General features: G+C 43.8%; 1 protein-coding gene across 1 annotated transcript in view; it reads left to right on the top strand.

Annotated features, from left to right (window-relative positions):
- arid1ab (AT-rich interactive domain 1Ab) overlaps positions 1–10,480 on the top strand; it is a 44,677-nt gene extending 34,197 nt beyond the window's left edge. The window contains exons 7-20 of the mRNA XM_058404767.1: positions 821–988; positions 1,819–2,131; positions 3,380–3,519; positions 3,609–3,706; positions 3,801–4,010; positions 4,472–4,676; positions 4,984–5,116; positions 5,229–5,425; positions 5,509–5,653; positions 5,983–6,096; positions 6,198–6,291; positions 6,435–7,254; positions 7,358–7,488; positions 7,577–10,480. Of these exons, the coding sequence (XP_058260750.1) occupies positions 821–988; positions 1,819–2,131; positions 3,380–3,519; positions 3,609–3,706; positions 3,801–4,010; positions 4,472–4,676; positions 4,984–5,116; positions 5,229–5,425; positions 5,509–5,653; positions 5,983–6,096; positions 6,198–6,291; positions 6,435–7,254; positions 7,358–7,488; positions 7,577–9,475 (4,667 nt within the window). The 3' untranslated portion in view covers positions 9,476–10,480. The remainder of the gene's footprint in view (positions 1–820; positions 989–1,818; positions 2,132–3,379; positions 3,520–3,608; positions 3,707–3,800; positions 4,011–4,471; positions 4,677–4,983; positions 5,117–5,228; positions 5,426–5,508; positions 5,654–5,982; positions 6,097–6,197; positions 6,292–6,434; positions 7,255–7,357; positions 7,489–7,576) is intronic.
- The last annotated feature ends 3,275 nt before the right edge of the window (positions 10,481–13,755 follow it).

Here is a 13,755-nt window from a genome sequence, read left to right as displayed (position 1 = left end):
AAAGAATCGACTCTTTGGGATGAATCGAATTTTTCTGCTTTACATCTCTTAAAATCTCTGTAAAGAAGTAAATTACTCTGGATATGTGACTCCATGTCGGGAAACATGGAATTCAAATCACAATGAACTTTTCCTCATGTGACACGTTCTGCTTGAGAGTAACACTCTAGTCAGGTTGCCAGGTTCTGCCTTTTTATTTTATCTTATTTTGTTTTGTTTTGTTTTGTTTTGACCGATTTGGGATTAATTTTGAAAAAGGGAGCAGGTTAAAAAGAAAAAAAAGAAGAAAATGGCTGAGCTTTTTGTTAATTTTTTTTTTTACAGGGAGAAAGTGTGGTGATCTGGCAACCCTGTCACAAACAGCTACTGTTTTTAATTAGCCATGTTTTTTAATGCACAGCTTTTGTTTTGTTGCTCTCAGATAAGAGTCCACAAACACCAAGGCTTCATGGTTTCTAATGGCTGCAGACAAACAAACAAACAAATGGTCACCTTAGGGCGTGTGTACATGAACATTAGCCTTCACTGACCACACTTTTATTCATCCGCTTAGCTGCAAAATATGTAGAAAATATAGTCAAGATGTTCAAACCGTTGTAAATAATCATTTACACCTGAAATATCAAACGGTTTCTCACTTTCCTTTCTCAAAACTTTAAGACGGATGAGTTTCTCAAGCTCTTTCTGGGCATTTTGAGCGTGGTCAGTGCCTTACTCCTTGTTCCATTAAACCCAGTGATGATCATTTCCACCATGCATTTCTGATCGATGTTCACGCAGCCATCTCTTTTTTTTTTTTTTTTTTTCTTTTTCTCTGTAGTCTACATGAGGAACACACAGATTCCTCCTTACGGCTCTCCTCAGCCTGCCTCCGCCTTATCCCCACGCCCACAGTCTGGAGGCCAGGTGCATGCTGGGATGGGTCATTATCCTCAGAACAACTCCATGGGCAATTACGGGCCCCAAGGAGGGCAGTATGTTCCTCAAGGTAAGACATTGACCTCATGGTGAAGAACGAAGTAATGGTGTACATCCCGTGTTCCTCTCTTTCTATCACAAGCACCTTGAGCGGTCAGATGAGCAGGGGGTGAAATGGATGTGAAAAAAGAAAAAATCAAAATACAGACTGCTCAGTCAGTGGACAGTTGACCGCAGCCACATTCTAGAGGCTTCTCCAGATAAACAAAGCAAGCGGGAAGCACCCGAGCCGTAGCCAAGCGTCTGAATGCGGAGATACAGAAGAGTTTCTTCTTAGAAACCTTCTCAGCTTCAGGATTTCGGTTCATATGTTTGTTTGTATGTTGTCATAAAGTTTGTTGTTCCACTGAATCTGCTGTGATGTGAAGGAATTTTTCTTTAAATCTAGGGTAAGACTGCAGTCTAGGTTCCAGGTATAAAAGTTAAACTACACCTTTATGGTTTATTCAGTTCTATTTAAAATGATTTGTTTTTATATGCCAGTGAAGCTCAGACCTTCACATACACATTAGCAGTCTCTGGAGTGTTATAAACACTTTATACACACAGTGTAGACTAGAATAGAGTGTTATAAACACTATACACACAGTGGAGAGTTCCTTCTGTATCATGATTGTGTAGCAGAGAAATATGGTTGATGATAAACAATAACACTGATATTTAGATATTATTGACCCCCAGGGTCCGGTTAATCGCTTAGTATCGGGTTTTAGGAGAGATCCATCAGTGGCTGTAGATTGTTAGTCCATCCTGCGTCCACTTGCATGGCTTAATATCAGTTTTATTGTTGATAATGTAGAAGATTTACATGTCTGTCTCCCATCATGCTCTTCCCTGCAGGCTACCCGAGGCAGCCCGGGTACAGCGGCATGCCCGGACCTAATTATCCCAGCGGCCCGAGCATGGGCACCCCGATGAATCCCATGTCGGGGCAGGGAGGAGGGGGTGCGTATAGCGGAATGCCTCCTGGCCGCATGGGTCCAGGGCAGATGGGCTCGAGGCCGTACGGTCCCGGTCCTGGCATGAGCCCCAACATGGCTGGCATACCACCTCAGGTGGCCTCGGGCATGTGTCCTCCACCGGGCATGAACAGAAAACCCCAAGATCCGAGCACAGCAGGCATGCACCACGCTCCTGCTAACTCCATACACAGGTACTGAAAATAAAATAAAACACTGAGCTTTTTGCTCAAATTGTTTTTGTAACAATGACCACAGATCTTGAGTCTGGTTCCTCTCAAGGTTTCTTCCTCTTACCATCTAGGGGAGCTTTTCCTTGCCACAGTCGCCTCAGTCACCTCAGGCTTGCTCACTTGGGATAACATCTAGGACTGTTTGTCTGTTCATATATTTGTTGTTTTCTTATGTCGTTTCTCATGTAAAGCTGCTTTGAGACAATGCTCTTTGTTAAAAGTGCTATACAAAATGAATTGAATTGAATTGTATAGATCCCTATGTAGTCCTGACTAGTGGTCAGGGGAAACTAATCAACTAAACCAGCACTTCCTAATGATTTTTTTCTTAAAATTCACAAGCCTACTTGTAAACTCCATATCTCGTGTTACGTTTGCTTTGCTAGCTCAGAAGCTTCATGATGTTTAGGAGACTGAGAGTCTGCGCAAAGTAACAACACCCACAAGTGACAAACCATCACACGAAAGTCTCACACATCCGTCAGTCTTTTATTCAACACACTCACTTCATTTCTGTGAATGAAATTCGACAGCAAGAAAAAACAATCCTTGTTGTTGAGTACATGTTTAATGGCAAGAATGTTTAATTAATATAGGACACTTAAAATGGAAAGTTTTCCTGAATTATTCCACACACACGCTCCATACTGGTAACAGGAAGTGACACACTGTGATCCCACCAGCACCAGTCACAGCTCTACTTATCCAAGTTTGACAAATGATTGAATATGGGCATGGCCCTGGGGCTCAGTATTGTGTCCTTTTTGATATTTTTCTTAAATATGAGTGTCCAGTTAGACCAGTGGTAGGAGTTTTCTCATTTCTGGACTTTAAATATCAGGTTTGTCCAGCATGAAGCCCATCAGGGAATTCCTAATGCGTGTCCCTTGTTATAAACTCTAGACAAATGGAATAGAATGAAGTTTCACAGCTTAAACAGGAAGTATGGGGCATCAGTGGGTCAGTCGACGGAGATGCAAGAAAAGTTCTAGTTACTATTACAGCTGGTGATAATGGATAATGCCCTGATTTCAGAGTTACTCAGAGTTCACATGTCCAATAATTGCTCATGAAGCAGAAGATGCTGCTCGGACTGGTCAGTTGCTGTGTTTTTGACAGGAAATGAGGTCACAGGCTATCACTTACACTTTATTATTGTATACATAGTCATTGTTTCTTTTGTCTCTTCTGCATAACTGCTTTCCTCAGACCTCCTGGTTATCCGGGTATGAATCAGGGGATAATGGGAGCCGGGTCTCCGTACGCACCACCTATGAACAGCATGCACGGGATGATGAACCAGGCAGGACCGTACACCATGGGAGGCAACGTGGCCAACAACTCGGCAGGTGAGATGCAGCTCTTTATACTCAAACTCTAGAACTCCTCCCCTTTCGGTAGGGGATATAGTTCACAAATGTTTCCTTCTGTCCACCAGGCATGACCCCCAGCCCGGAGTTCGGCATGGATAAGCTTAACCAAAACCAGAAGATGAATAATAAAGCTGATGGAACTCCTAAGACTGAATCAAAAAAGGTAGAGTCATGTAACTGAAGTTATATATCTTCTAAAAGATTTCATCTTCATTTCATTTTTTTGCTCATTTTGTTCTCTGCTGTTGCTCCTGTAGAAGTCAAACTCTTCCACCACCACAAATGAGAAGATAACTCGGCTTTATGAACTGGGAACTGAGCCAGAGAGGAAGATGTGGGTGGACCGATACCTGGCCTTCGCTGAGGAGAAAGCCATGGGCATGACCAACCTGCCGGCGGTGGGCCGAAAGCCTCTCGACCTCTTCCGCCTTTATGTATCTGTTAAAGAGATCGGTGGCCTTACACAGGTCAGTGTGCAGGAATGTTCTAATTCATTTATTTTGAAATGTTTGTCACTTTACTTTCTGAAACCAATTTTATTAACTGATGCTCAATATGACATAATGAAATAAAAAGGCGGTCCTTTGTGTTTGAATAATTAGCCATTGAGATTGCGGTCTGGCTTCGGACTGGATGTCTTTGGCTTAGAAACTCTCAGAACCGAGCCTGGTAGCTGTCTAGTATGCCAAAGATTAATAGATTTTGACCTGTGACCTGCTGCCCCGGTGTTCTCAGTCATATCAGAACGATAATCGTTATAAACTTATTTACTTCTGATTGTTTTCTCCCTCCGCGGTGTTTTGGTCAGATCTCACTAGCCATAGGTAATGAATGGTTCAGACTGTATATTCTGATCTCTGATGAATTTGGCCCTTTGACCCTGTGTCTTGCACGTCGTCATGACGATCTGTCTTTATCTGATCTCCAGGTGAATAAGAATAAAAAGTGGAGGGAGCTGGCGACGAACCTGAATGTTGGGACCTCTAGTAGTGCCGCTAGCTCCCTAAAGAAGCAGTACATTCAGTGTCTGTATGCCTTTGAGTGCAAGATCGAGCGTGGTGAGGACCCACCTCCAGACATTTTTAACAACGACCCCAAAAAGAATCAGGCGAAGGTACAGCCACCCTCTCCAGGTCAGTGTGCATCCTCAGCTTGGTCAGTATGACAACAGAAAAAAACTATTAATTAACCACAAAGCATTTTTGTTAATTTTTTCCCCCGTTATTACCAAGAGTGATGATATTGGATTTATTCATGGTTTGAAGCTGTGTGGTGTAATATGGGATATGGAATCTGGTTAAAACTATATTAATGCAATGACCAAATCACTCTAGATTAAATAACCTTCATTGTAAACATCAGAATGAAGAATGAATGTGATCTCTGGTTGAGTATTTCAGTAAACATGATTATAACTGGTCTTTCTGAATCTTTCTCCAGCGGGATCTGGATCATTACAGGGTCCTCAGACTCCACAGTCGACTAGCAGCTCCATGGCTGAAGGAAACGATCTGAAACCCCCTACCCCTGCGTCAACACCCCACAGCCAAATGCCTCCTATGCCCGGTGTGCGGTATGTCCAAAATTTGAATTGCATCATTATATTCAGTGACGATGAATTAAAGAAGACTGTTAATGAAGTGTATATATAAAGCAACAGATGTTTCCGACTGATCTTCAAACAGGAGCAATGTGAATGTTCAAGACCCGTTTGCTGATGGTGGAGATCCTGCTTTTGCTAGACGGAGCTCGCTGACGCCTAACTCCAACTTCCAGCCCGGAATGGGAGGCCCACCTGATATAATGGGTCGTTTAGGACCAGGAGGACCAGGACCAGGACCGTACGAGCCTAATAAGGACCCTTTTGGTGGTATGAGGAAAGGTGAGTGTGTTATTTCTGGTGTTATAGCTTACAACTATACAGTAGTGGAATGTTACTTGACTTTGCATCTGCTTTACGTTTAGCCGGTGAGCAGTTCATGAATCCGGGACAAGGCCCCAGCAGTGGAATGAGTGAACAGTATAACAGAGGCCCTCCAGGACCTATTGGTAACGTGCAGTTAGGTCACAGACAACAGTATGGACCATACGGACCAGGATATGAACGAAGGTACGAGACGCTGGCTGTAATGCAAAGTAATCTTGTAGACGGTTTTCTTAAAAGTACAAAAGACCAGACCATCATAGTTAGTTGACCTTCAGCGTGTCCTCACAGTCAAAAGCAAAACAGGAGTCCAGATGGCAGAGTGGGTCCTGGGCCCCACAGCCAAACCCCATGCCCTCTGGACCCATGCCTGGCTCTTGACTGTAAAGACATTTTGAAGGTTACATGAGTTTCCTTTAAATATTGCATTGTTATGATGACTCTTCAAAGCCATGTGCAGAATAATACAACCAACAAAAAAAAGTGTACATTTACAATTTAATGTGTCCTTACAGACAAGAGCCAGGCATGAGTCCAGATGGCAGTATAGGTCCTGGAGCCCCACAGCCAAACCCCATGCCCTCTGGTGCTGACACAGGGATGTACTCGCCTAATCCACAACAGCAAAGGTTAACATTTACTTTTTGTCATGTTGATTGTGTTTGTAATGTTTATTACCTCGTTAGAAAATGGTCATTATTTAGCCATATCTCTTTTTTTTTCCCTACAGGCATGATTCCTTTGTGAATCAGTACACTGGCCAGAGTGCACCCACTGGTGGACAGTACCCAAACCAACAGCCTGGAATCTACCCACAGCAGCCGGTTTGTATAATAATGAACATTTCAGCCTTATGATCCAGTTTTATCTAAGATATGGATTATATAACAAGCATTTACCAAATAATCTACCTTGTCCTTGTGTTTTACATGTTTAATTAGAAACTTTCCAAACTTCCATCTTGCAGAATTACACACAGAAGAGGCCTGGAGATGGTGGTTATGGTCCCCCAGCAAAGCGTCATGAGGGGGAAATGTATCCATTCAGTGGCCAGCAGCAACAGGGCCCTCAACCCTCTGGTGCACCCCAACAGGACATGTACAACCAGTATAATGCCTTCCCTGGCTCAGATCGACGTCCTCCTGGTCCACAGAGTCAGTTCCCTTTCGGTTTTGGACGGGACAGAGGGCCTAATGCTGGCAGCTCTAACTCTCAGTCCTCCATGCCACCCCAGATGATGGGCAGTCCCTTGTCATCTGTCCCTGATGGGCCCCAAGGTCCCGTGTGGCAAGGCCGAAATGACATTAACTATTCCAACTATCCCGGTCGTCAGGGACCTCCTGGAGTTTCCACTCAAGGTCCAGGGTACCACGCCATTAACCGTTCTGAAGACCTATTACCTTCAGACCAGAGAATGAATCATGAAGGTCCATGGCCTGGTCATGTCAACCAAAGGCAGCCTCCTTATGGACCTGGTGGTTCTGGCCCACCAATGTCTAGAACACTGCAGTCCAATTTTCAGTCCTCTCAAAATCACATTCCACAGGTATCAAGTCCAGCACCCATGCCAAGTACCATAGAGAACAGTACATCTCCCAGCAAAACTCCATATATGCATACTGGGATAAAGATTCAGAAACCTGGACCTCTAGCCCCGGCTTCACACATAGCTCAGCCACCGGTACAGCATCCCATGGTAAGGAGAGACGTAGCCTTTCCTCCAGGGTCTGTGGAGGCGACCCCGCCCCTTCTCAAAACACGCCGCCGACTTACGACGAAAGATATCGGTAAGAAGCTGTGTATATTTCGACATTTTGTCATGGGTGTATGATGTGTATATCACTTTGTTTTTGTTTATTTGTGTATATCTACATTTATATGTGTATGTAGGAACACCAGAAGCCTGGAGAGTCATGATGTCCCTGAAATCAGGATTGCTGGCAGAGAGCACTTGGGCCTTAGACACCATCAGTATTCTTCTCTATGATGATAATAGCATTTCAACCTTCAGTCTGTGTCAGGTAAGCCGTGCAGGCAGCACTGTGGATGTTCTCAGCATCAAAGTGGTGTTTGAATTCAGTCTGATGATCACGTTTTATTTTCTTTCAGCTTCCTGGCTTCCTTGAACTGATAGTAGAGTATTTCCGTAGATGCCTCATTGAAATCTTTGGTATCTTGAAAGAATATGAGGTTGGAGATCCTGGGCAGCGAACACTGATTGACCCAGATGCTGCAGACACTGATGTCTCTGATGAAGAAGGCCCAGAAGTAGGGCAGATGGATGAAGAAGAGGACAGTGAGGAGAAGATTAGCCAACACGCATCACAAATTCAAGTCAAGCATGAGAATGAAGAGCCTATGCATGACCGGAATTACATGGATGAAGAAGAAAAGGAAGGAGGAATTTCTTCATCTAAAGAGCAGGAATTATCTATGCCCTTCCAAGACAGTAATGGAGTACAGGAAAAGCTGAAACAGGCTAGCAAATTTGACAAGCTTCCCATTAAGGTAGTGTGGAAGAAAGACCCGTTCGTCATTGGTCGCACCGGCAAGTTGGGTCAGCGACAGAGTTTTGACAGTGGTCTGATTCATTGGAGTGTCGGTGGAGGCGACACCACGGAACACATCCAAACTCACTTTGAGAGCAAGATGGAGCTGCTCAAACCTCATAAACGCGTGCCTGTGAAAAAAGAGGCACGTCCAGTCACGGACCTGGTTACTGAGAACGGAAGTAAGAGTGAGAGAAGCATACAACACCAGCAGAACGGGCAGCAACTGGAGTCTCAGCCTTCCTCAAACAAACAAGAGGAGGATGGGGAGAACACCTCAGCTATAGCCAGTGCACCTGACTGCATTATGACCACTGTTGATGATGTGTTGTCTGGCTGGTCAGCATCAGCAGCTGAAGAACCTGTGCAGAATGGCACAGCAAATGGGGAGGATAAGAACCTGTCTGGACAGGATAAGAAGTTCTTGTCTGACCGATCCCAGCAGATCAGCAGCATTAAGATCCTTGAGGACGAGCCGTACAGCAAGGATGAATCCCCATTGTGCACTTTGTCAGACTGGCAGGACTCGCTAGCCCGCCGCTGCATATGCGTCTCTAACATTGTCCGCAGCCTGTCCTTCGTCCCTGGCAATGACAGCGAAATGTCCAAACATCCAGGTCTGCTACTTATACTGGGCCGTGTGGTACTCCTGCACCACCGGCATCCCGAGCGCAAGGAGGCCCCGGTCACCTATGAGAAAGAGGATGAGGAGGATGAAGGAGTCAGCTGTGAGCAAGATGAATGGTGGTGGGACTGTCTGGAGGTTCTGCGAGAAAACTGTCTGGTCACGTTGGCGAACATCTCCGGCCAGTTGGACCTTTCCATGTATCCTGAGAGTATCTGCCTGCCCCTGCTCGATGGTCTTCTCCACTGGGCTGTCTGCCCGTCAGCAGAAGCCATTGACCCCTTCCCTACGTTGGGGATTAATGGAGCGGTTTCCCCTCAGACAGTGGTTCTTGAGACCCTTAGCAAGCTCAGCATCCAGGACAATAATGTTGACCTCATTTTGGCCACGCCACCCTTCAGTCGCCTGGAGAAATTCTACAGTTCGCTGGTACGCTTAATTGGTGACCGTAAGGTACCCGTGTGCCGGGAAATGGCTGTGGTGCTGCTGGCCAACCTGGCCCAGGGTGATAGCCTGGCAGCTCGGGCCATTGCAGTGCAGAAAGGCAGTATAGGGAACCTCCTGGGGTTTCTGGAGGACAGTCTAGCTGCCACACAGTTCCACCAGAGCCAGGCTTCACTGCTGCATATGCAGGGGTCCCACTTTGAACCCAGTAGCGTGGACATGATGCGGCGGGCAGCCCGTGCCCTGCATGCCCTCGCCAAAGTAGAAGAGAACCACTCCGAGTTCATGTTGTACGAGTCGCGGCTACTGGACGTCTCCGTATCCCCGCTCCTGAACTCGGGAGTGTGCCACGTCATCTGTGATGTACTGTTTCTGATCGGCCAGTCATGACAGCTGTGGGGCTGACCTTTGACCGCTTTTAAACCCCTTTCAGATCTGTGTGAATGGAATGAAATGTAACAGCGAAAACTGACTGTCCTTTTTTTAATTTATGCAAAAAAAATCACCTCAAATTCCACTGATCGCTCTTTCTACCGTGCTTCTTTCTAAAGGAAGGATTTCACAAAGTGGATTTAAACTCGAATAAAATGAAGAGAAAACTAATGTGGATCCATGACCTATGACCTTGGGAGAGTGTGCTGCCAGGATGATTTTTGTTTTGTTTTGTTTTTTTAAATTAAAATGGAAAAAGTAGATTTAAAAAAAAACAAACTTAAACTAACCAAAGTTGCTGTCACATTTACAGTGAGTTTGGGGTATAAGGGTGTCCAGTGGTCTTTTTGGTGTACTGGGCAGGCAGACACTATTGTTTAGTTCTTGTTTGGAGGCTATACAGTTTTAGACTCTTGTTTGTGTTCTAATTTGTAACTCGGACGATATATATACACTGAGCCCAGGGACCAGGTCATTGGCTGTGAACAGACATCTGTAAATGGAAGGCCTGTACAGTAGATTGTATGACTTTTTTTTTTTTGTACTGTACACCTTAAAGTGACGAGCTGTAAACATACTGTAATAATAATAATAATAATAATAATACTGTTTCACACTGAGATAACGCTGACTTGGCAGCAAAAACTGTAGTTTTTAAAATGATTTTCGTTCTTATTTAGAGAAAGTGGGGAGGAAAAAACAAAAAGACATTCTTCCCCCCAAAAGTATCGTGTACAACACCCCGACCTCTTTGTCCCTTGATTGTATGACTTGACCCTCAAAGAAATCACCTCTTAGGACTGGTCTTGAGCTTCAGATGCAGTCCAGGCTGCAATGTAAATAATGATGTACAATACACTTTGCTCTTTCTCTCTCTCTCTCTCTCTCTCTCTCTCACCCTTATTGCGCTCTTCACCATTTTTAATCTTTGATTAATTAAAGGTTACACTCAAGATCTCTTCATTGCGCATTGCCATGTGTTTATTTAATCCCCTTTCCTTCACATACATCTCTTTATAAAAATTGACTCGAACACATTAAGCTCAACGGTGTGGAGAAATCGAATATGTCTATGGCTCTAAAGTGAGCTCTCTTACATTCAACCAAATCTAGGCGCGAAATCATCCCTTACCCCAAAGTGCTATGGAATTCTGCATATTTGTATTTCAGACAATGTAGCTAAAAATCTTGATGTTTTTTGGCTTAATGAATATAATTTATTCAGTATGAAATCTTTATACTATATGTTCCACGTGTTAAGAATAAACGTATCTTCGTAATACTTTGTGATGGATTTATTTATCGTATTCCCAAAGTTGATGGCGTTCAGTAGGAATTTCTCAAGGTTTTTACTGGAAGGGGAAATCTAGAGCACTGACCAGTGAAGTGAATTATCTCCTCATCATGGCACCTGTTAGTGGGTGGGATATATTAGGCAGCCGTTGGTCCTCAAAGTCGATGTGTTAGAAGCAGGAAAAATGGGCAGTGGGATTTGACAAATTGTGATGGCGGCTAGATGACTGGATCAGACCTTCTCCAAAACTGCAGCTCTTGTGGGCTGTTCCTGGTCTGCAGTGGTCAGTATCTAACAAAAGTACCCTTTAAGCCGATGAAGGCCCCAACTTGCAACTTACAAGACTTAAAGGATCTGCTGCTAACAGCTTGGTGCCAACACTTTCAGGGATCTAGTGGAGTCCATGCCTCGATGGGTCAGGGTTGTTTCGGCAGCAAAACTTTTAATCGTTTTGGAGCCCACTTGATTCATTTTAGAGTTTCTTCAAACATAATAGCTCAGGACACTTTGGGACCGTGGAAAGCTCTGAAATGGTTTTGGTTTGTTTTCTTATTGCAGGTAAGGATTGGAGAGTTTACAGTTCAGACTGTATTCCTTTTCTGTAATGTTGACCCACAAATGTAGGTGAAGCAGTAGTTGGGTAATATGCCAAGTTGGTATCAATATTGTGTTTTTGCTTTTAACATAACTAAGGAGTAGTTCACAGAAATCTGGATTATAACATTTTAATTTAAAGTATTTGTCCATCAGTGGTGATGAGGAAAAACTCCCTGAGGAAATGTCAAGAGGCACCAGACTCGAAAGGCAACTCATCCTCACCTGAAAGACTCCAAACTGTGCGATTATAAGGGAATTTGAGTATTAACATCGTTAGATAGAAAGTTTGATACGAGAGACTTCACCTTAGCTACTGTTCACTGGTTCACAGCTGTGTTTAAAAATTGCATATGCACCCTGCTGTAGCCTTCATTATTCAGGGTACCAACAAACCATGTTTAATAATATTTTACCCAGCCCCAACTCTTCTGGGAAGGCTTTCCACAAGGTTTAGGAGTGTTTATGGAAAATTTCTGACCATTCCTCTGGAAGCACATTTGTGAGGTCAGGCACTGATGTTGGACGAGAAGGTCTGGTTCGCAGTCTCCGCTCCAATGCATCCCAAAGGTGGTTGAGGTCAGGACTCAGGCCAGTCAGGTTCCTCCACACCAAACTCACTCATCCATGTCTTTATGGACCTTGCTTTGTGCACTGGTGTGCAGTCATGTTGGAACAGGAAGGGGTCATCCCCAAACTGTTCCCACAAAGTTGGGAGCATGAAATTGTTCAGAATGTCTTGAAGCATTAAGAGTTCCTTTCCCTGGAACTAAGTGGCCCAACCCCAAATCATAATCCCCCCTCCAACAAACTTTACACTTGGCACAATGCGGTCAGGCAAGTACCGTTCTCCTAGCAACTGCCAAACCCAGACTCGTCCATCACATTTCCAGGCAGGGAAGCGTGATTGGTCACTACAGAGAACTCATCTCCACTGCTCTAGTGTCCTTTACATGTCTTTACATCACTGCATTTGATGCTTTGCATTACATTTGGTGATGTAAGGCTCGGATGCAGCTGCTCAACCATGAAAACCTGTTCCATGAAGTTCTCTACGCACTGTTCTTGAACTAATCTGAAGGCCACACCTGGAAGGACGTCTGGAAGTTTGGAGGTCTGTAGCTATTGACCCTGCAGAAAATTGGTGAGTTCTGTGTTTCTCAGCATGTGCTGACCACGCTCTGTGATTTTATGTAGCCTAACACTTCGTGGCTGAGTTGGGTTAACCCTTTTTGTTGTGGTATACCCACCACTGTTGTTGGCTTTTGTTTCAATAAATTGTTTGAGATGAGGAAATCACCACTGCATGCTTCTACTTAAATGCCCTACTTTCATGATATATCACTATAGCATGAACTTTTTACATTTTCCATAAATTTCACCCAAAATTTTTCTATGCCTTTCTGTGACTCTTCCAGTCTCTTTGTATCTCTGTCGCAACCTGCTGATGACACTCTGACACTCTAAACTCAGTGGCCACTTCCCTCTGAGAACATCCTGTTTGAAGCCTCGCAATGGCGAGGTACTGTTGATCAATTGTTAGGCGTCGTCTTGGTCTCATGATGTCAAAATGTGAACAGCATGATGAAGAGGACTGTTTAAATACCAATTCTAATTGAACCAGAAAATGTGTTGGTTGATTCATGGATCAAACACAAGCTGTGAATTTTGCTGTTAAGCACCTTGTTAGAGAGCAAGTTATGCAAAAAGTACTGAAACACTGAACAGTTGGACATGTGCATTCAAAAGTGTAGAGAAGGTCAAATTAAGTTCACCTGTAAAGGTTACAGTGCATTTTAGGTGCATCCTGAAATTTCACCCGAAAGCCGAATATCCTTAACTTTCTGTGAGTTGTGTGTGTGTATGTGTGTATATATGTGTGTGTGTGTATATATATATATATATATATATCACACACACAGTATATAATGTATATGTATGTATGTATATATATGTATAATTAAAGTAATGTGGAACACTTTACTTCACTGTTTTATCTACAAAATAATGACAATCAATCAATCAAAAATAAAACCTGAGCCAAGAGACATGTTCTAGTCTATTTAGAAAGATGTCATGATGAGGTCAAGTAACACCACTTTAGCCGGTGCTGTCTGTATACTATGGTGAGGTCTAAATCCTGACTGATGGATTTCCTTCCTTTGCATGTGTAAGCCTAACCAAGTTCTGTGTGGTCAGAGATTGATTAAATTAACGTTGATAACTATGGGCAGTACCTAGTGTGAATGTACGTTTGATGCAGTAACATGGCAACATGTGTTTGGAACAGAAACACCACCATGACTAACAATCGCACAAATTCGTCATGTTCATACAGCAGTTCCCCGAA

This window comes from Hemibagrus wyckioides, linkage group LG12 (genome assembly GCF_019097595.1).
Source record: "Hemibagrus wyckioides isolate EC202008001 linkage group LG12, SWU_Hwy_1.0, whole genome shotgun sequence".
Classification (NCBI taxonomy): domain Eukaryota; kingdom Metazoa; phylum Chordata; class Actinopteri; order Siluriformes; family Bagridae; genus Hemibagrus; species Hemibagrus wyckioides.
The sequence above is the reverse complement of the archived record's forward strand: the minus strand, read 5'-3'. Positions and strand labels throughout refer to the sequence as shown.